Source organism: Pediculus humanus, genomic scaffold (genome assembly GCF_000006295.1).
Source record: "Pediculus humanus corporis 1103172108285 genomic scaffold, whole genome shotgun sequence".
In the NCBI taxonomy this organism is placed as follows: Eukaryota; Metazoa; Arthropoda; class Insecta; order Psocodea; family Pediculidae; genus Pediculus; species Pediculus humanus.
In genome coordinates, this window is record NW_002987854.1 from 413,151 (window position 1) to 435,682 (window position 22,532).

The window sequence follows — 22,532 nt, forward strand, 5'->3', positions numbered from 1 at the left end:
ATGTACAGAACTCGCGAATGACGATAATGATGATGATGATAATATTTACCATGGCATTTTCATCAATTGAATCCAAACTCATGACGGTGACGTGAAAGAAAACTACAGTAGGATGACCTTCTTTTTTCGGGGGTCTCATTTTGTCATAATGTTTTGGATTTTCAGGTAGGATGTCTTGAATCGTTAAACTTGTTCTTTAAAAAAGCAAGATGTCAACGTTTCAATTATGACGTTTCATGATTACGTCAATGATGATAATAATAATAATAATTAAATTTAAAAACTTACTGAAAATGTTCGGCGACCGTTACGACGACTCCAAATATTAATAATAATAATATTATTTTTAAATTTAAAAATCCAAAAAAATTTTCGCATATCATTTTCGGTAATCCTTAGATTTAAAAGGAAATAATAATAATGATGATAATGATAATAATAATAATAAAGTGTAGTCGTCAAAGTGAAATTTCTAAAATTTTTTCATTTTGTCGAAATACAATAACCGCGCGAATCACTTTTGGAAAATCGAAAAAGGGGGGTGGAAATAGGAAAATTATTATTATTATTCAATAAATAAAAATATACGTAAATGTATTAAAATCGATAATAATAATAATTATTATTATTAATTTGCACATTAATAATTAATTAATTAATTAATTTTTTTTTGATCCGAAGTAATTTCTTTTAAAAATTAACCAAAGTTTTTTCCGATTCGTTTTTTTTTTTCCCCAATGAATTCCTATTCGCACATAAAAATTTACATAATAAATAAATTATTAATAATAATAATAATATTAATAATAATGAATATTAATTAAAGTTGATACGTGTAGAAAGTTAAAGTCGATACTGAAAAATTAATTTCATCTTTTTTTTTCTCCTTTTTTTTTCTCTTTTCCTTCCTCCCCCTCCCCCCTCACTGCTGCCAACCTTTTTTACGTGCGCCGAACTCTTTGACGTGTGAATGATTTTTTTCCGTAAATTTTCTTCTGCTTCTTTTAAAATATTTTTATTTATTTATTTTTAAAAAATATTAGATTACCAGATATATGTGGTAATTAATTGTACGATTTTGAAATTTTATTTATAGAAAAAAATATTTAATTATGTAGTATCATTTTTATCGATACATAAAATTTATGTGCATAAATTACGTAAAATATTTTTACGCGTAATAAAAAAAATGAAGGAATTTTTTATTTAAATAATTATTTAAGAAAAATTATCCCTTCGTTCGTTTGTTTGTTCGTTTGGGAAATTGTACGATTTGGCATTTAATTATTATTATTATTATTATTATCGTCGTTGGTTTTTTTGGGGGGAGGAGGAGGAGGGTAGGGGAAAATTCATTTCCGGTAAATAATTAACTAACTTTCCCTAACCTTAATGTATATTTTGTAAAAAATTAAAAAAAAAAAAATTTCACGCTTGATAAAAAATTTTATTACGCGAAATATTATATAAATATTTATTAATTTTTTTTCCAGAAGGTGAAATTCTAGAAATTTCTAAAAGGAAATTATATTTCGAAAACAAAATCGTATAACAAACATAACTTCAATTCGTAAAAATGTTCGATGGAAAACAAAACAACCTAACAAGAATACCGAAAGCCCCTCCCCTAATTTTTGTTATTTTTTTTTTAGTTATCATAGAGAAAGAAAATTCAAAAAAAAAAATGGCGGAAAGTAGATCGTTACAGATTTTCAAATTCAAACGAACGTAAATAATTATTATTATTATGTACTGACGTCACGTCGAACAAAACTAAAAAGTTTTTTTTTTTTCTTTTTTTAAATCCATATAACCCAGAACAAAAAAAAAACAAGAAAAAATAACGATTTTCCTCTCTCCCCTCTCCCTCTCCTCCTTTCCCTTCTCCCACCCCCTTTCTTCCTCCACGTCTTTTTTTTTTTGTAATTTTTAATGAAAAATATTTTCCCTTAATTTTTGTTCTATATAATATTAAAAAAAAATAAAAAAAATGTTCGAAGTTGAAGAGTTTTCAAAATCGCTTAGTTAGCAAATTGAGAAGTGGTTTCCTTCTCAATCGACCACTTCATTTTTTAAAAAAAGCAACAACAAAAAAAATCATTATTATTATTATTATTATCATTATTATTGTTGCCCCGGACTATATTTAAATAATAATAATAATAATAATACGAAAATTATTATTGGAGAAAAATCGAATGAAAAAAAATATTATAGTTTTTTTTTTTTTTTTTTTACTCCCTTATTTAAAAATAAAAATATTATCATTATTATTATTTTTGTGTCGTCTGCTTGTGCAAGGAAAAGTCATAAAATCAATCGATCGATGATCAATAATAATTAAAGTTTAATAATTCGATCGTATTTTAAACGAGGAAAATATTAATAATAATTATTAACGAAAAATTTAATGGCCTAATCAATGACCTTGAAAATTTTGTTTACAATTTTGATAACGTTCGACAAATTTTCCGAATAGATAAACGTTAATAAAAAAAATTTTGTCGTGCACCTAGAATCCGCGAAATTTTTTACTTTAAATAAATACACCCGACTCGTCATTTCAAAATCAAAATCAAAAGCGACGAAAAAAAATTAAAAAATTTGAAACGTGTCAGTAGAAAATCGAATAAATGGATTTTTTGTAACGAGAACTCGCATTATTATCATTATTATTTGCCAGAATCTCTGAAACTAAATCCACGTCATGTTTTTTTTTTTTTTTTTTTAATTATTATCAAATGACGTTTGATTCGTGGTGTTATACATATATATATATATTAACTGATAAATGTGATGGTGTGTGTGTGTGTGTGTGTGTGCGTACACGTGGGTACGATCGCGTGCGTACACGTGCGTGTGTGTGTCCAACCGTACGTTTGCATCCTATCCAAAGTTACGTAAAAATAAAAATTTAAGTGACGTATTTGATTTCTCTTCCTATATATTTTTTTCTAGGGAGATTCAGATTTTAATTTTAGTCGTCATTCAGATTTAAATTTAACACACGACTCGCGCGTAACCTCTCGTTTTTAATACAAAAATATATATAAATAAAATTAAACGAAAAAAATAAATAAATATATCAAAGTTTCGTGGTTTTATATTCTCATTCACCCACACACACAAAAAGTTATTTACGGTGTCACAAAACGTCAAAACATCATCATCATCATCATCATCATCATCATCATCATCATCATTATCAGTGTTATTATTTTTAAAATATCGTGTCGTTAATTAACGTCTTTTTTTTTTTTTTAATTGTGTTTTTTTTTTTTGAGACGTATCGATTTTGACGAATACGCCATTGTTATTTATATATATATAAGTTTTTTTCTTTCTTCGTGGATAAAGTTTACGTCGCGAACAACCACGTTTGGAAATAAACAATCAATCATGGATAACTACAACCACGTCGAAATTTAACGAAAAAAAAAATAATAATAATAATTGTACGTTGAATGAAGATTTTTTTCATCTAAGGTAATTTAACGTTTGTCACGGGTATGTACGTGCGTGTGTGCGTGTCTCCGGGTAAAAAATTAAAAAATTAAAATTTAAAATTTTGTCGGCCGCCATTTTAAAAAATTATTACAAAATGTCAATAACCTAAAAATTTTTTATAAAAAACATCACACTTCATTATCATTATCTCTTAACGTCCGAAAAAAAGAAAAAAAATTGTTATTGTAATTATTTACTTGATTCGTATCGATTGTGAAATGTTCAAAAAAAAAAAAAAATCATTCTAGATAATTCCACGACGATCAATAATAATAATAATAATAATAACAATAATAACGAGTCTAATTAGAATCTGAAAAAATTGGAATCAAATGTTAAAACTATAAATATCAATAAAATTATTATTATTATTATTATTATTGTTGTTGTTGTTGTTTCTGTTTGTTGTTGTTGTTGTTGTTGTTATCGTTGTGTTCGTTATTTTATTTTTTACCGGTGTATAATTCAGGTACCGTTTTAATAAAGTTACCGGTTGTTAAAAAAAAAAAAAGGAAATTATTCGCGTGAACTAAACAACACCCACGCAGACAACAATGGTTTTGTTTAAAAACAACCAACCGACAATCACAACAACAACAACAACCATAACAACCTTCGGAAAAATTATAACGAAATAAATTTTATATGTAATAAAATTAACGCTTGGTTAAATTCGAAATTTAAAAAAATAAGACAATGGCGGCAAAATTTAAAAAAAAAAAAAAAAAAAAAAAACTGATTGTGGACCTGATTTCTGCCACTTTAACAAACCCGTAAACTCAGAATAATAAAAATAAGAAATAAAAAAAAACGTGAAAAAAGGTCACAACTATATAATTTTCCCCATAACACATAGTACGTTTTAACACTCAATCCTAATATAAACCGTGGTTCGATACACAGGTATTCGTATTTACAATTTATATTATAAAATGATCGATTTTATCATATCGTTAACGTTTCACTCGTAATTTTTCTTATAATTTTTTTTTTTTAAATTTAATTTTTCCCTGCACAGAATCCCACACCTGTAAGAGAGTAGGCAGAGGGATTCGAATGAGTTGAGAGAAAGAGAGATGATTGCCGAGGGGTTACGGGTACAGTAAAAAAAAAAAAAATTTTTTTAAATTGTTTAAACAAAAAGAAAAAAAATGTGTTCGATACGATGACGTAATAAAAATCAATTTTTTTTTAAAATGTAATGCAAGTGCGCGGTTATCATTATTATTTTCCGTGGAAAAAAAACGTATAATGGATACACAACAAACACGATGGTGGAAGTTTACTATTTAATTTTATAAAATTTTTTTTTTTTTTTTTACTGTGAACAACGGTAAGTTTTTCTAACTTTCTTTTTCTTTACAAACAAACAAACGATTACAAACAAACAAACAAACAACAAACGAATACTCGCACATACCCTTTTAAAAAAATAATTTGCTTGTGGATTTTTTTAAATTTTAATTTAAATTTCATTTCAAATTTTAATTTCGTTTTCGGAATAAAATAATAATAATAATAATAATTTATTTCTAGAACGTTCTTAAAATTTTACTTGCGGCATATAATAATAATAATAATAATAATTGTTTCGAAAGATGCAACATTTTCAAAAAAAAATTTTTTTTTCTTATTCAAGGTTTTTGTTACATCTTCGTTAACCAATTAGCGACTATGAATGAATCGGTTAGCCTGCATTTTTTTTTTTTTTGTTACGCTATTAATCGTTCATAATCATCATCATCATCATCATTATTATTATTATTACTTAACGTAATTTTATTTCTATTTAAATAAATAAATTAAATTCGTTTGGCTGGTATTTTTTGTAGGCTTTTCGGTCATGGTCAGGAGGTATGGAACATGTCACATGAAATGAACGAAAAATGAATTTTTTTTTTTTTTCGGATTAAAAATCAACTTTTCTACTCCCACATTTTAAAAAAATTCCGAGAAAGAATTTGTTGCAAACACTCCTTCTAACCATAATAATAATAATAATAATAATAATAATAATAATAATAATAATAATAATCATAATTGTGTGTTTTGCAAAAGAAAAGTTTTCTCTACTTGAATTATAATACGAGGAGAGAAAGATGCTGCTGAGAGAAGAAGGAAATGAGATGTAGGGGAGAGGGGGGAAAAGGGGATAATAAGATGAAAGGAAAAGAGAAAGAAAGAGAAACAACCCGGAACAATGATTTGCGAGAGAGAGAGAGATAGAGAGAGGTAAAATAATTTTCTTTTTTGAAAATATGATTTAATGTCGTGATTTTATATCGAATCGAATCGAAGGTGGTCAACTTACAAAAGTTAATAAATAACGATTTGATATTTACATCTGGGAAAACTTTTGATAATAATAATAATGATAATGATAATAATAATAATAATTACGTGCCTTTAAAAAAAAAAAGATGCCGATCGATCATTTTCGATGAATGAATCGTCATTACGTAAAAAAAAAAAAAATTTCTAAATCCTCTCTGTCTCTTCTCTTTACCGACCTTACGACTACTACACCTTACGATAATGATAATAATGATGATGATGATAATAATGATGATGATGATGATGATAATGATGATAATTTAAATGTTTAATTATTTTTTTTTTCGTAACCGAAAATGGAGTTTTTATTTAAAAAATCTCAACAATAATTTCATTGTCAATCATACTCGTTAATTATTTTCTCTAACGAATTAATTTAATATCGAACAACAACAAACAGAACAACAACGACAACAACGTAATATTAATGATGATGATGATGATGATTTTTTACGTATAAAATTTTTTATTATCATTTGATTTAACGTGATTCCGTGTTTTGAATTGATTACGTAAAACGTTTTTACAATCCGAGAATTTTAAATTATTATCATTATTATTATTATTATTATTGTTTTTTCTAGTCGTGTTTTTGCTCTAATATTTAAAGATACTTGTGTACGAGTGTGTAATAACAGCGCCGTAATAAGGTTAATTTTTTTTTTTTTAATCGTAATAGAATTTAATAAATGGTTTGTTTTTAAATTCGATTTAATTGTATGTCTCTCTCTGTCTCTCTCTTATAATTAAAGTAATTTAAAAAAATTATTTTTTGTCTTTGTATTGTTATTATTATTATCATTATTATTATATATTGTTTTTTAAAATAAATTTTTTTTTTTGTATTTCCGGTCGGAGATGAAGGAACCCTAAAATTTAAGTTTTAATTACTTTTTTTTTTCACATCGTCTTTAATAAAATTGTTCATTTTGATTTGTGTCGTCGTCGTCGTCTAAGTCGTATAAATTTTTGAATGAATTTAAAGAGCCCTGCCTTGTCCCCCCACGTTAACCCCCCCCCCCCAAAAAAAAAAAAAGAAATTTTTTTCAACTTGAAATATCTATTTAAAAACAAAAAGTTTGTGATCGTTGTCGTGTCTGTCGTTATAATATTTAAGTATCAAATTGATATTTGCAAAAAAAGGTTAAAGGTCGACCCTTAAGCGTGAATAAATATTATTATTATTATTTAACCGTTCGAACATTTTTTTTATATTTATTTTTATCTATGATTGTTTTTTGAATGACGATATTCATTGATTTAATTGAAGAGAAAAAAAAACGTCAGAACTTGAATTTTTTTTCTAAATAAATTATGTAAGATTTTTTTATTGCCACGTTTGGTTTATTACATGCGAGAAATAGAGAGAGAGATAGATAGATCGTAAACACACGAAGTGTATTTCGTAACAAACAAACAACAAACACCAACAAACTCTGACTTTTCCCTCGGGTAAAATGACACACCTCGCAAAAACTCCACTTACGGAATATAAAAAAAAAAAAAAGTTTCAAAATTCAATTCCAAATGAAAGAAAAAAAATGAATACTAAAAGATAGAACGTTTTCCTTTTCTAGAAACTTCACATTACGTACGTAATAAACATAAACGTCCTTAAGAGAGAGAGAGAGAGAGAGAGAGAGAGAGAGAGAAAACATTTTTAAATCAATAAAAACCGCCATTATTGGTTATTTAAAAAATATTTTTACGCGCGTTTTTAGTTTTAAAAAAAAAAACGCACGCGTATACTTGTACTTTTACGCGCGTTATTATTATTACCTGCTTTTAATAAAATTATTTCCTACCTGTTTCGTTTCCCTTTTTCCTTTTAAAATAATTATTTTTAAAAAATAAAAAACGTCCGCCATTTTAAATTTTACCTATGAAAAAAAAAAAAAAATTACTACTTCTTTTAATAATAATAATAACAATGAGAGAGAAAGAAAGAGAGAGAGAGAGAGAGATAAAAGCAATTTTTACCTGATATTTGGTAAAATAGTGTCTTGTCAAAAAAAAGAAAAAAAAAAGTAAAAAGATTTATGAAATGGACGTAAATCAATAATAATAATAATAATAGAAGAATTTTTACGGTAGATTTCACGTTTTTAACAAAAAAAAAAAAAAATTTCCAATGATTTTCTATATATTGAATAAAATAAAAATAAAAAATAAAAAACATGGCCACCTACTCTCTCTCTCTCTCTCACTCTCTTTCTCTCCACCATTGTTTTGCCAAGGACTACTTACTAAATTTGTTATAAATTTATCATATAAACAAATTTTTATATCGTTGATATTATTATTAACAAAAATCGAAATTCAAAAAAATTTTTTTTATTTATTTGTACCTTAAAAAAAAAATCAAATCATCTACGATGAGATTAATGCCACGTTAATTTTAACGCGTGAATATGCGTTTGAATATGTGCTAATTGTTTTATTATTATTATTATTATTAAATCATCGCAACACGTTTAAGCTTATAATAAAATTTGCTCTAATTTTTTTTTTTATCGTGGGTTGCGTCGAAGAATTTATTAAATGTAAAAAAAAAGAATAATTTTCTTCGCCTTACAAACAGGAGTGTGAGAGAGAGAGAGAGAGAGAGAGAGAGAGTGGGGGGAAGGGGGAAACAAACTTGGAGATTTTAATTTTAAGGTCGTTAATACAAAATACATAACCTTTCGAATCAATAATAATAATAAGGAGAAGAAAAGTCAGGCATGTGTATGACGAAATATATGTAAGAAATGTTTGTTTTGTTTGTTTTGATGGACAAACCCCCTCCCGAATACAATATATCACACGTTTGTACGTTTGCTTCTGAAATTTTACGCACGATAACACAATAAAAATAAGATAAAGTAATGATATAAATGTTTGATTGCGGCACGCACACGCACACACACAAGCAAAATCATTGTCGTTAGCAAAGCCTAAAAAAAAAGAGTAAAAAGAGTACCGTGACGTACCATTGTATACATAATTCGATATGTTTATTATTATTATTATTATTTGTATTAAAGTCATCAACGTATTTATAATGTTTTGTTTTTATTTACAGTAAACATGACGGAAATACAAGTACTGCAAAACGGATATGCCGAAGAACCATTTTATGGTAATTCGGATAAGAAATTGATTTGCGATTGTTGTCCATACGGTTATCACATAGATTTAGATTTCGTTAGATTTTGTGAAAAATTATCGAAATCAAGCGGAGAACCGAGTCCTAGTAAAAAATTAAGACGTGAAAGAAGACGACAAAGACAATCGATGGAAGTTTTGCTAGGATTAACAAATCCCGCTATATGGAACATTGAACAATTACTACTACCCACCGTAAGTTTTTCCTTTTCTTATTGTTTATATTTTCTTTTCGTTTCGATACCTGAATTCGTTCGTGTTTATAAATAGATAGATAGTTTTGTTTTTGGGTCATTGACATTTATGCGATTACAAAAAAAAAAAAAACTTTTAATTAGTTTTACATAACATAATGTTTTTTTTTTTTTAAACTATATTGTTATCGTTTTTATTTTTATTATTCCCCTCCCCTACTCCCACCCTCGTCTTTTATCATTTATTATCAGTGTTAATAATTTTCCTTAACCGTTTTTTTTTTTTTTTGTCAAAAAATGTAATTGAATCAACCGTGTGCGATACACATTCCTACGTTAGTTGTTGTTGTTGTTGTTGTTGTTTGTCGTAATATAAATAAAAATACAAACGACAAATTTTTTTTAGTTTTTTTTTTGTATCGTTTCGTAATTCAATTCAAAATCTATGCTACGATTATTAATTTTAATATTAATAACCGGTAAAATTTATTGTACCGCCATATTTTATTTGATGCGTGAATTCCCTTTGGTAATTTTTTTTTTTTTGTATGATCGTAAATTTTGTTTTTTTTTTACAGATAGTTCAAGGAACAAATAATACGAAAACGTATAATAATAATAATAATAATAATAATATATATGAAACGGAAAACTCACCATCATTAAATTGTAGCAACGATGGACTCAATAAAGCAGTTTTGGATTTTGAAGCAACATTAGAAAGAACATCTAAAAAAAAACAAAAGAAAAAACAAGGTAAATTTACGTACATATATTAAATTTCTTCACCACAAAAAAAAAAAGAAAAATTTTTTCTCTTAATTTATTTAAATATTAATTGTTTTAATTATTAACAGAGCATGAAAATTACAAAAAAAAAAATTTTTTTTTGATAGTTGTACCTAACGTGGGTCGTAGTGTTTCGAAGTAATACCTTGTAAATTGTTGAGAAAAAATTGAAAATATCAATAATAATATTTATTCGGTTGTTGTTGTTGTTGTTGCTTATAGTCGTACAAATAAGAAAAAGTGTTAATTAAAAAAAAATTTTTTTTTTTTTTTTTGGTTTGAAATTTTAGATTTGGATTCAGTTTTAATAAATAATCGTCCAGTTGATTTTGGTGATGAAATGTTAAAAAGAGAAGAATCTCCAATTTATAGAACATATCAAGATATGAGTCCATTTGGTGAATTTGATATGATATCAGCATATAATTCTAATTTAGGTACAGGACCGGGTCCATTACAGGTAAATAAATACGATTAATTTTAAATATGGTTACTGAAAATATATTTAAAGTTTATTAAACTTTGTTTTCGTCTCCCTTTCTCTCCCCAAAAATTTTTTTCTCTATCGAAAAGAAAGAAAAACATAAATAAAAAATGAAATTCGTTTTTTTTCTGTAGAAAATAAGCAAATTTGAAATTTGTCAAAACCACCTGGATTTTCCATATTAGTTTTTTTTTTATTATTATTTTTACACTTTTTGAACGAGGGATAGAATAATAGATGTTGTAATAAATGTCACGATAAATCATATTTTATTTCAGAATATCCGGGAACAAATGGCCATAAGCTTAAAAAGAATGCGAGAATTGGAAGAAAAAGTTAAATTAATTCCGTCACTTGAAATAGAATTACATTCTTTGAAAAATGAAAAATATGATCTTTTAGAAAAAATAGAAAGATTAAAATCAACTTTAGAATTTACTGAAAAAAATTTACTCCGTCTTAAAAATGATAAAATGAAAGAAATGGAAAAAGTTGAAGATATCAAACCCGTATTGAAAGATGTAGGTGTTACTTGTAAAGTACTCACGAGGGAAGTTGGCATAACTCCAGTCGTATTGAAAAACAGAACCGTTGGAACAGAAACAAAAATGGAACAACCACCACCACCACCACCCATCGACCTCAAACCTCAAATTAACGAATCGGTTCAATATGAAAAACCCATTTTGAAATCCGTTAAATCTCAAACTTTGCTAAAAAACGATACGAAATCAACTTCGACCGATTTGATAATGGATGACATTGAACACATTTTGAAAAAAAAAGAAACGAGACTTTCCCATAAACATTTAGATGGTATTTCATTTACTCCTCGAGCCTTAGAACAATTGAATAAAGGAAGTCAAACGACGGTTAAAGAACCGGAAACAGTTTTAAAAGTTGTTGAAAAACGAGAAGTTAGCATTCAAGTGGAACAGCAAAAAAAATTAAATAGGGATGCTGGAACAATAGCTAAACCAAAAATGTTCGATGCATCGATCGATGCTAGACCTAAAACAAGAGATTATGGATCCTCGGATAATAGAACAAACGATTTGCTATGTGATAAATGTACAAATTTAAAAACTAGATCGATCGGTGTCGGTTTAGGAAATGTCAAAGTGGAAGAACCTAAAATTGATACGACTTCTATATACAGAAGTAAATCGTTTCAATTACCGGAGACTAAACCTAGAGTGTCGACCAGGCACATAGGTGTGGGTACTCCTTTACCTGTTAAAAAATTAACATCGACTAAAGGAGTAGGAACTCAAGATATGATGGCAATCAAACTTAAACATACGGGCATGAATACAATTAGGGTTGATGTAATAGATGCAGAATCAGAAACTGAACCTTTTTCAAATGAAAAATTTATTTGTGATAAATGTGTAAATGAATGTAAACCTTTGGTAAAACCAAGAAGTAGTAGTACAACAACTCCTAAAGAAAAAGATGATGTTAAGGAACCTCAACCGTCAAAAATTCCAAGGCCAAAGAGTAATCAGAGCACTCCAGTAATGGAGAGAAAGAAATTCATGAGGCAAGACACCTACACAAAAATTCCATATCAGCCAACAACGTCTTCTGCTTCTTCTGATTTAGGAAAGAATTCTAAAACCAGGTTAGTTTTTATTAATTACTATACCTAAAAAAAAAAAAAAATTATTTTTAACTAAAGTAAGTGTAATTTGTGTTTAAAATTTTTTTATTTGTATAAATTATCAGTTTCTTAAAGAAAAAATTGGTGTAACAAACTTTAATTTAGAACTCATGATTCAACTAAAACAATTTCTAATAATGATTATAACAAAACAAATTAACAAACAAACAAACAAACAAACAATACTTGCCTGTATATAAGTCATCACCATATTATTATTATTATTATTATTATTATTAAATGTAGATAATAGATTATTAAGAAAAATTATGGTGAGTGTGGAGAATAATAATAATAATAATTTTTCCTATTGGAATTTAATTTTCAATAATAATAAATTAAATAAACATGATAGTTAAACAAATTAGAAAATTTATTAGTTAGATATTTGGTGTTAATTTTGTGATACGAATTCGTGTGACGAAACTTCTAGAAAAAAAACGTTTTTTGTAATTAGTACTAACATTGACTAGTTTTAAATCGAGTTTCGAGTACTTTTTTGTTTAAAATTACTAATTTTTTAATTTTTGTTTTAATAATACTTACTTTCATTCATTGTATTTTTTTTCACTTTTTTTTAATTAAACGTTAAAAAAATAATTTCGAAATTAGAATTAAAAAAAAAAAAAAAAAAGTTCGTTACTCAAAAAAAAAAAAAAATTTTTTTTTGAATGTTTTCGAACATTGTTGCCAACAGACTGTCGGGTTTTGATTTTGAGTCATAGCCGGAACTAACTTGTCAATTATTTATTATAACGTTTATATAATTTAACATATATATGAACAGTGACATTTAATTTTTTTTTTTAATAATAATTCTAACTTACATGAATAGTTATTTATAAATCCCAAAACTATTTGTTACTTATTCATAACTTTTCCATAATTTGATCTTATTATAATAGTTAATATGATATTTAAATTATTAAATGGTTATTTTTATATGCAGACATAAAGACTTGTCTTTCGTTTATACAAAAATTGACTTTTCTATTTTTTTTTTTTTTTTTTTATTTCGAAATATTAACTAAATAAATTTTTTTTAGTTATATTTCTATGAAAAATTTTATTTGCATAATTTATAATCTAAGGTGTGACTATCTTTGAGTTGCTTTTGATATATAAACCTTGGATTTATGTGAAAAATTTTTTAAACAAATAAAGCACAAATTATTTGGAAAACAAAATTTTTTTTATATTTGTTTCTATACATGTAATGTTTACAACAAATGTTTTCTGAATTATTAAATATCAATAATCTTTGCATGGCAGAGTATGCTTTTAATCATTTTTGTGTACTTGTTAAAAAATATTAATTAATTAAAAATAAAATTTTTTTTTAAATTATATTTTTTTAGGGTAAAATCAACTTCTGAAAAACATCAATCACCATCCGAAGAAAAAGTTGATGTTACATTAAGAAAAAAAACTAAAGCTAACCTTGGGCAATCTCCTTCAGATGACAAATCATTGACTAAAGGTAAATATCAAAATTTGGAAAAATTAATTTATGTTATGTTAAAAAAAAAAAAAAAAAAAAAAGTTTTTATAAATTTTTTAAAATTCATTTTACAGATCTTAAAGATCTTAAATTAAACAGTATTGATAAATCTTGTGGAAACTTTGACGAGTATTATTTTGATTATGATGAAAATTATGATGATAGTTCTAAACGAAATAGTGCATTATTTCAACCAATTAATAATGAACCAAGAGAAAAGTAAGTATACTCCATATGTAATATTTTATGTTTAATTATATGCTGTAGTGCTGGAGTAATTTTTCAATCGAATACTGAAAAATGTTCATTTTATTTTAATTAGAATCAAACCTAGTAAAGAGATGATTGCTGCGATGAAAGTTGTAAACGATTCTCTTAGTAAATATCCAAATGGTCTTCCTAAACAATTAAAAAATGCTTCTAATATCATTCAACAGGAATGGTTCAAGGTAAAATATTTAAAATTTTAATTATTATTATTACTTATAATTATTATTTTAAAAAAAAAAAAAAAATGAAATAAATTTTTAAGGTGTCCAGCACTGCATCGGCAAATCCATTGGATGTCGAAGATTATTTGGATAGTTTCGAAGAAGTTTCTAGCATTCTTTTAGAATATATAGTAAATATGGTTGATAATAATGTAAGTAACAAAATATTATTAAAAAAAAAATTTTTATGATTATTTGTTTGTTAGTAATCATTTTTATTATTCAGGGAAATACTGCAATGCATTATGCTGTATCACATGGTAATTTTGATGTTGTCTCTATTCTTCTCGACTCGAAAGTTTGCAACATAAACAAAATGAATGCTGCTGGTTATACGTGTATCATGTTGGTATCATTGGCACAAGTTAGGTCAGAAACACATAGACAAGTTGTCAAAAGATTATTTCAATTAGCAGATGTAAATATAAGGGCGAAACAGGTATGTAAATTGTTGTTGTTGTTGTTTGTGAATGCGAAAAGAAGGTATGTTGTAACGTTTGTTATTGTGTTTATTTGCAGCACGGACAAACGGCACTAATGCTTGCCGTTTCTCACGGACGTTTAGATATGGTTAAATTACTCTTAGAAGCAGGAGCCGATCCAAACATTCAAGATGGTGATGGAAGCACTGCTTTAATGTGTGCAGCAGAACATGGACATTTAGATATCGTTAAACATATAATTGCACATCCAGAATGCGATACAACAATAGTTGATTGCGTACGTGAACATTAATTCTTTTAAAATTTTAAGATAATGAACCGATAAAGAAAAATTTCTTTTTTTTTTTTTTTGACAGGATGGTAGCACAGCGTTAGCGATAGCAATGGAAGCAGGTAATCGTGATATCGGAGTATTACTTTACGCACGAGAACATTTTTCTAATTCTAGAGGTAGTTCACCGTATACATCATTAAAACATAGAAGAAGTAAATCATCGAGTTCTCCACATCCGAGAACTCCAACATCTCCAAATCCTAATAAAAAATCTGATTTTTCAAATTTAAACTAACTAACCCCTCCCCCCCCCTTTTATACAAGTGCCTTGTCTTAAAGCGTTAGAGCTTAGAAATTAAAAAAAAAAAAAAATTATGTTATATCATGTCGATGTTATACGAATTTAATAAAATATCAATTTAGTTTAATTAATTAATTTATCATAACTACTACTACTACTACTACTACTACTACTACTAGTACTACTACTATCACAATGCGACTAACGAACAAATTAACCACAATAAAAATAAATTTTCTGTTTTTTTTTATTTTTTATTTTCTTTATTAAAAAAAAAAAAAATATACATATATAAATAAATATCAATGTAATAATATTATTATTAAGACTAATTTATGTAAATAAAAAAAAAGTTATTAAGAAAGAAAAAAAAAAACATTTTTTTTTATATACTAGTAAACTTAATAAAACACGTTTTAAAAGTAAATAAATAAATAAATAAATAAAAAATTAAAATATATATAAATTAGTCTAAATAAAATATAAAATAAAAATTGACTAGTAGCGAGTGTAAAACATTTAAAAAAAAAAAAAAAAACATACAATTTGTTATCAATGTGATGACGACGACAACAACAACATAAAAATGTTTTTGTTTGCTGAATCAAACACAATATTATTATTATTATTATTTATATAATTAATTTGTAACTGCAGCATCTTTTACATAATTTGTTGTTGTCGTATCGATTCCTCCTTGATTTTTTTTCGTTGGAGATTCCTATAAGCAAAAATTTTTTTAATTTTTCAGGTTTTTGATAATAATGATAAGAATTTATGTTAACTTACTTCCCAATTATTTTTCCTACAATTTTCAACTTCTTCGAATATTTTATAGATTTGTATTAATTGTATGAGTATTGTATCCCAAAATCCTGCTAAATCTTCTGTCGTTACCGGGTATCTTATACCAGAATTATTACCCTGCCAACAGAATATTCCCATTTTCAATACAACCCGATGGTAAAAAAACGGGACTAGGGGGTTGAGGAGGGGTGGAGGGAAACTCACCAAATTTTTACTACAAAGCTCTTCGAAAAGTCTAAATTTTTTTTTTAATAACATTTTAGCTTTACCAACGCCGACTCTCATTTTTCCCTTAACATCTTCCGGTATAATATCATTATCTTCTAATTCGTGTTCTGCCGTGAGTATCATCGTGTTAAGACGTGTCGTTTCACTCCGTAATAACTTATGTACATAAAAAAAATTTATTTAAATAATAACGATGATGATAATAATAACAACCACATCATTCCGTATAAATTTCAATTTAATAATTAAAAAAAAAAAAAAAAAATACTTACGGACATGTAATAATGACCATTTTTTATATCGTTGGATTCCATTTTTTTCTTTTTTTTTTTTTTTACCGAAAAATAATTATTTATTTATTAATTTAATTAAAATTTATTTATTTTTATATACGTAATGTTTACTTTATTATTATTATTATTGGAAAAAATGTTTTTCTTGCTTTTTTTTCTCCTTTTTTTTAAAAATTTTTTTTTAATCGTTGTTACAAACCAAAAAATTTTAACGTGACAACAATATAATTAATTAATTAACACAGGTAAAAACCGTTTTAGCTTGTTATTACTTGTAAAACAATATTCGACAGGTTGTAAACAATAATTCTCTCATAAACAAAACATGTTTTTTTCTTTTTTTCCTTTTCTCCCCCCACTCCCCACACCTCCCGCCCCTTCCCCCTCCGCCTTCTTAATAAAAACGAAATTTGAAAAAAAAAAAACAAAACAATTTATTTAAATTATAATTATTTATTTATTTATTTTAAAACAAATAAATACAACAAGCATATTTGTTAGATTTTACATATAACGATTATTTTATATTTCTTTATTCATCGAAACGTTTTACATAAATTCTTCCATAATAAAATAATAATAATAATTATTATTAAAGTAATAAATTGATTTGTGCACGAAAACAATAATAATAATAATAATATAAAACAATAATAAATTAATAATAAAAGCACCAAAGTATATTATTATAAGTATTCAAGTATCACAACGTTTACATAAAAATAAATTTATTAATAATAATGATAATAATGATCAACTCGTACGTATATGATAAATATATTTAAAGAAATATAAGCATTTAACGATTACTCTTGTTATTAATAATAATAATAATATTTAATAATGATCATGGCACGCAAATAGAGAAAGAAAAAATGAAAAAGAGAGAGAGAGCGAATGAAAAATACTTTTTTAAATATTAGTAAATATTAGTAAATATATAAAAAATAATAATAAATGGTAACGACGTGATAATAATAACAATAATACTATATAAAAAAAAAAAAATCTACTTCTTCTTCGTTTGGTAATATTTGGTACGCCATTGTTTGGTGATAACCTCTTTCGAATTAACAGGATAACTCCATTTTAATTTTTTTTTCTTTTTCTTAAAGATAAATGCACATAACAACAAAATCAATAATATCAATATTATTAAGGTGAAGAAGGGGGAGGGTAAGGGAGGGGAGGGGGGAAACGTTGTCGTAAGATGGGGTTAAAGTTCAGCTTCTTCTTAATAATGATAAAACTAATTGATCGGATTTCAAAGGCACCCAAATTAATCGTCTTTATCTTTGTGAAATTCCGGCATCAGGTCGAACCATTCCGTTGTCGTTTCGCTCAGGTTTAATTCATTCAAGTTAATCAATACCTGAAAAATCAAATTTTAAATCCAATGTCACGTGGCGCGAAGTTTTTTCTTTAAGGTTTATGTAACGATTTTGGTACTCACTTGACCCATGCAATTGCTGGAAGATGAAAATAACTTCTTTCTGGTGGCAACCGAGACTTCGAGTTGCCTGTTGCTGAGTTCACCGGGTGATATTATGTATTCAAATTGTTGTTCGTAAACGGGATTGCAATTGTCTTTGATGGCTTCCGTTTTTCTCTTAGAATCTTTGTTTCTTTCCGGTAACAAATACAGTTTCACGTAAGGATCCGGAATGTTCGTCGGATCGTTCATTGGTAAACCCCTGTAAAAAAAAAAAAAATCATTTCCGGTGATTTTGCCGCCCGATTTTTCAATCGACTCAAAAAATGTTTTCGAGAACTTACGATATCCTGTGAACGGTTACGTCGAACCTCTGTCGACTCATGCTGTAGCTCATCGTCAATAATATTTTACCAAGACCGTGTTCTCCCTTTTCAGACACATTCGATATACCTGATCTATTCGATCTTACGCTGTCGGTTCTCGAGGGGAAATTTTTAGACGACGATCCCGTCACGATGAAATCTCCTTCGGATTCTAATAAATCCGAACTGTTCGAACCGACCGGAAGTGGATCGCTCGGCATAATCATTTCGTCGGATTTGTTTGATTTTATCGAACCTTGTCTTTTCTTAATCGAATCTTGTTTTTTCAGGTACGAATCGACGGAAGAACTTTCGTTCGGTGACGAAGATTCCATTTCTTCGCCTTCGACTCCGGTACTCTCATCGAAGGATGGTTCTTTTTTCAAAGGAAGTTGAAACTTCAAAATCTAGTAATAAAAAAAAAAAAAACGGAAAATTAATTTTTTTTTTTTTTTTTAGAGATAATCTTTTACGAAGAGCCCCCCTCCCCCACAAAAATCCTTTTTTTTTTTTTTTTTTTTTAAAAAATTTTACCTTTAAATGCATGCTGAGAAATATTTTGGTTTCTCCTCCGCTTTTTTTCAAATGAAACGGTTGATGATCGACTTTCAATTTGGGTTTTTCCAAAAGTTGACTTAAATTGTAAACCAATTCTCCGATTTCTTTTCCCGTTTTGTTATCCGTCACTTTAAGGTGCATCGTATCAACTTCCGGATTGTGAACTAAAAATGTAAAACCTGAAAAAAAAAATTTACTCATATTAAAATCTCCGTTAGATTTACTTAATCAAAACAGAAAAAAAAAAAAAATGATTTACCCTGTTCGAAAACCGGATTATCCGTCCTCCATTGAGCTTTTGTACTTTTTGTACTCTTGCACAGAGTTATGGTCACGTAGGGATCCGGTTTCGATTGAATTCTTGCATTTGGTAAATTTTTAACGGAATCGACGAATATCGTGAGTAGTGCGGAACTCATTGAAGTCACTCTTAGGGTTTGAGTTTCTGCCAAAGCCTAAATTTTTTTTTTTTTTTTAAATTACTCTCTACGCTTATAACTTTTTCTTTTATTTTTAAACTCACTTCTTTTAAATCTTCGATATTTGATGACAATTTGAACCACGTCATTCTCAAATGAACGATACCATGTTTGGCTTGTTCTAATGTTATCCAAGTATCAAGATGCCCCCTTTTGGCAACGCGATTGATTTCCAACGTGGCTCTACGTAAACAAAATAAATAAATTAAATTAATTTTTGCCCGATTTAAAAAAAACTAATTAAAAATTTTTTTTTTATACAGAATTTTTAAATTTTTAAAAGCTGAAAAAATCGTTAAGAGAGCTAGCTCAAGCTGTACTCGAAACACAGGTAAGATATAATAATTATTATATTATTAAATAAATATATATGTAAAATATCAATAAAAAAAAAAAAAAGAAAAAAAAGCAAAAAGCAAACCACGTACAAACCTTCCCAAATTTTCATCTTTTCCTGTATTATCGTGATCTCGTAGAATGACATCAATTTTTTGCCCATTTATATCCTCCACCTTGAACTAAATATATATAAAAAAAAAAATTTTTATAAAGCGCGAGAAAAATGGTTAAAGAAGTAAGCGATGTGGCGTAAAAAAAAAAAAAATCATTTGCTATTAATCAAAACAAAACGAAAAAAAATCATGTTAAGATAAATAATGAATACGAATTCACATTTTGCATAAATGATGGAGAATTTCTATCATTTCAAATTGGACAAAGTCACAAAATTTCAGACGAATAATCCCATATTTAAAAAATTTTTATTAACTGCACACAAATCAATAAACATTTTGTTAAAAGAAAAACTTTTTCAAGCAAAACTATTCAGTGAATGAAATTTTTTGCCCCCCATTTTTTTTTTTTTAAAATTGTGAGAATGAAAACAAAACGTGACGTAACTTTGACGTAACAAAAAAAAAATTCAAATTATGAAAACTTTATATATATATATATAAATAGTTTTATTCTTTTTTTGTAAAAAAAATTCACCTTCCTAGAAAATCATCGGATTGAACCCCGGCAAACCCATCGTAATCCCAAACAAAGATTCCCAATTCTTGACCTTTCTTTGTGACAACAACAGCCTGTATGACAAATCATAGTAAATAAAAAATCAAAATTTACATGTTCGTATTTATAATTGACGAATTAAATCATTTCCCGATCACCATTTCATGCTGCTATGCAGTATAGTATATATATTAAAAAAAAAAGAAATGCATTGGTGTTAGTGTATAATAGTAAGAAAACGAGATATCGAAATGATTTTTTATTTTTTAACGGCCGTTACGATGCGAAATAATGGTAAAGTCGATAATAGATAAATTAAAGAATGTTTCGAGCACGGATGTAATTAATACGTGCATATTATTATCCTGACTGTTTTTTTTTCTCCTTTTTACCTTCCCAAATTAGAATCTTTACTTGATAAGTCGTCGCGATCTTTCAAAACAATGGAAACCTGTTGACCGTGATCCGTAACAATGCACTAAAAATACATTATAAAAATCAAACTTAAACTTAAAAACAACGAGGGGGAGGGGAGGGGAGATTGTCCCACGATTCCGGATTTTCCTAATTTTTTACCTAAATTTTTAACATATTAATAATTTCAAATTATTTATTAACTGTGACTTTACACTGTCAAAAAAAAAAAAAAAAGAAAAGGGAATAAATTTTATTTACCTCGCACCAATAATCCCATTTGGGATTAACCGTATTATCAATTATTTTCGTTTTAAACGTTTGGGCACCAACAGTAATAATTGCATACGGGTCGGATTTTCCTTTACCAAGCATTCCGATATCTTTTTTCATTAAATCTTTTGCTTCGACAACGTGAACTCTCAGAACACCCTAAAAAAAAAGCAATTTAAAAAATTTTTTTGGCTTTGTCTGAGTAGAATCCGAAGAAAGAAAGAAGCAAAAATACAAACTTCCGGTTCTGGTAATTTTAAAGTGTTCGAAGGAACTTCATCCGATAATCTAATTGGTAATTTATTCGGAAGTACCATCATGTTGGCAACTTGTTCGACGATAATTCGCCTTAATAAATCGCTTAAACCTGGCATGTCTAACACGTCAGCAACTCCCACAAGGTTGAAGTCAATATTTGGATTGTTAAGGAAAAAAATTTGCAATCCTCCGACCATCGGCATTGTCGTAATCAATGGTTTCATAACGACTCGAACCATTCCGTGAATTTGAAAATCTTTTATGCCACCTATGAACACATAAGGAATATCTATCAGTAAAATCCGTAAACGGATACCATCGTAGGTGGATACAAGTGATTTTAACTACCGGTAACTCCAGCAAGAGAAAATGAAATGTCACAATCGCCAGCATAGAAAACATCCAAATCCATTAATATTTCATTTCTGGATACATTTTTATCATATACTTTTACACCTCCGATCCTGGGAGGCTGATGAATTGTAAAAAAAAAAAATTAATCATTACGTATAAATTTATTTAAAGTAATTATTGAACCTGAGAAACTTACAATGGAACCCAAAAGCATTTTTTGAAATTGAAAACCGTTAAGTTTATACGATGCCAAACTTTCAGCAACAGCTGGTTCGATTGTGTCTTTAATTAAATTTTTAGCATAATGATTTACATTTGGCCAAACCTGCCGAAGTATTTTATTTATCCATTCTGCTCGTTCCACATCGGGGAAAAATACCTAAAAAAATTAATTTCACGGATGTAATTAGGCAAATAAACAAAAAAAAAAAAAAAAAAACTCCTTCGATAAATCGTTATCATAATAGGAAACGCCTCTTTTTATCGATTTATTATCACAGACTATCTAAAAATAAACATGAGAGTAACCTAAAAATATTTTAAAAACTTATAAATAAGACATTTAAATATCACATCAAGCTAATGAGAGAAAACCTTTCCTGTTTAAAATGTGAAAAGGAAAAAATTTTCCTCCATGTTTCTAAAAGAAACCTTAATAGTTTTTAAAAAATGAAATATTTTAACAGCATCAACATTACACTTACCCATGAGGGCAAGTCATCAACTCGAGCCAAAATGACTTCTTTTTCATTACACATAGCAGCTGCTTTTGCGATTGTTCTTTTAAGTTCTTTTTCTTTTTTCCATTCATCTCGAATAACAGAAAAAATAACTGGACCAATTAACCAAGCAACACTAAATTGAAAATACCCAAGCAAATAAACAATGGCAACAGTTCCGACTTTTTTGGCAAACGAGCCAAGTACGTTCAT

General features: G+C 27.2%; 4 protein-coding genes across 4 annotated transcripts in view; 1 reads left to right on the forward strand and 3 right to left on the reverse strand.

Annotated features, from left to right (window-relative positions):
• Nucleotides 1-383, reverse strand: part of Phum_PHUM524810 (glycine receptor alpha-2 chain precursor, putative) — a gene marked incomplete at both ends in the record, with an annotated part of 2,405 nt that extends 2,022 nt beyond the window's left edge. Inside the window, 2 exons of the mRNA XM_002431347.1 lie at nucleotides 50-194; nucleotides 289-383. Coding sequence (XP_002431392.1) covers nucleotides 50-194; nucleotides 289-383 — 240 coding nt within the window. The remainder of the gene's footprint in view (nucleotides 1-49; nucleotides 195-288) is intronic.
• An 8,527-nt stretch (nucleotides 384-8,910) lies between these two features.
• Nucleotides 8,911-15,122, forward strand: Phum_PHUM524820 (ankyrin repeat-containing protein, putative; the record flags this gene model as incomplete). The annotated part of the gene is made up of 11 exons (XM_002431348.1): nucleotides 8,911-9,183; nucleotides 9,761-9,938; nucleotides 10,262-10,431; nucleotides 10,734-12,079; nucleotides 13,540-13,598; nucleotides 13,694-13,838; nucleotides 13,942-14,068; nucleotides 14,152-14,262; nucleotides 14,337-14,549; nucleotides 14,630-14,830; nucleotides 14,910-15,122. The coding sequence occupies 11 exons, from the start codon at nucleotides 8,911-8,913 to the stop codon at nucleotides 15,120-15,122; spliced, it is 3,036 nt and encodes a 1,011-aa protein (XP_002431393.1).
• Nucleotides 15,123-15,908: 786 nt separating this feature from the next.
• On the reverse strand, nucleotides 15,909-16,286 carry Phum_PHUM524830 (disks large-associated protein, putative; the record flags this gene model as incomplete). The annotated part of the gene is made up of 2 exons (XM_002431349.1): nucleotides 15,909-16,052; nucleotides 16,140-16,286. 2 exons carry the CDS (start codon nucleotides 16,284-16,286, stop codon nucleotides 15,909-15,911), a joined length of 291 nt encoding a protein of 96 aa, XP_002431394.1.
• Nucleotides 16,287-17,735: 1,449 nt separating this feature from the next.
• Phum_PHUM524840 (uncharacterized protein) lies at nucleotides 17,736-22,532 on the reverse strand (the record flags this gene model as incomplete). The annotated part of the gene is made up of 13 exons (XM_002431350.1): nucleotides 17,736-17,828; nucleotides 17,910-18,150; nucleotides 18,233-18,660; nucleotides 18,788-18,975; nucleotides 19,009-19,020; nucleotides 19,071-19,266; nucleotides 19,335-19,473; nucleotides 19,723-19,808; nucleotides 20,977-21,147; nucleotides 21,228-21,514; nucleotides 21,592-21,718; nucleotides 21,797-21,979; nucleotides 22,305-22,532. The coding sequence occupies 13 exons, from the start codon at nucleotides 22,530-22,532 to the stop codon at nucleotides 17,736-17,738; spliced, it is 2,379 nt and encodes a 792-aa protein (XP_002431395.1).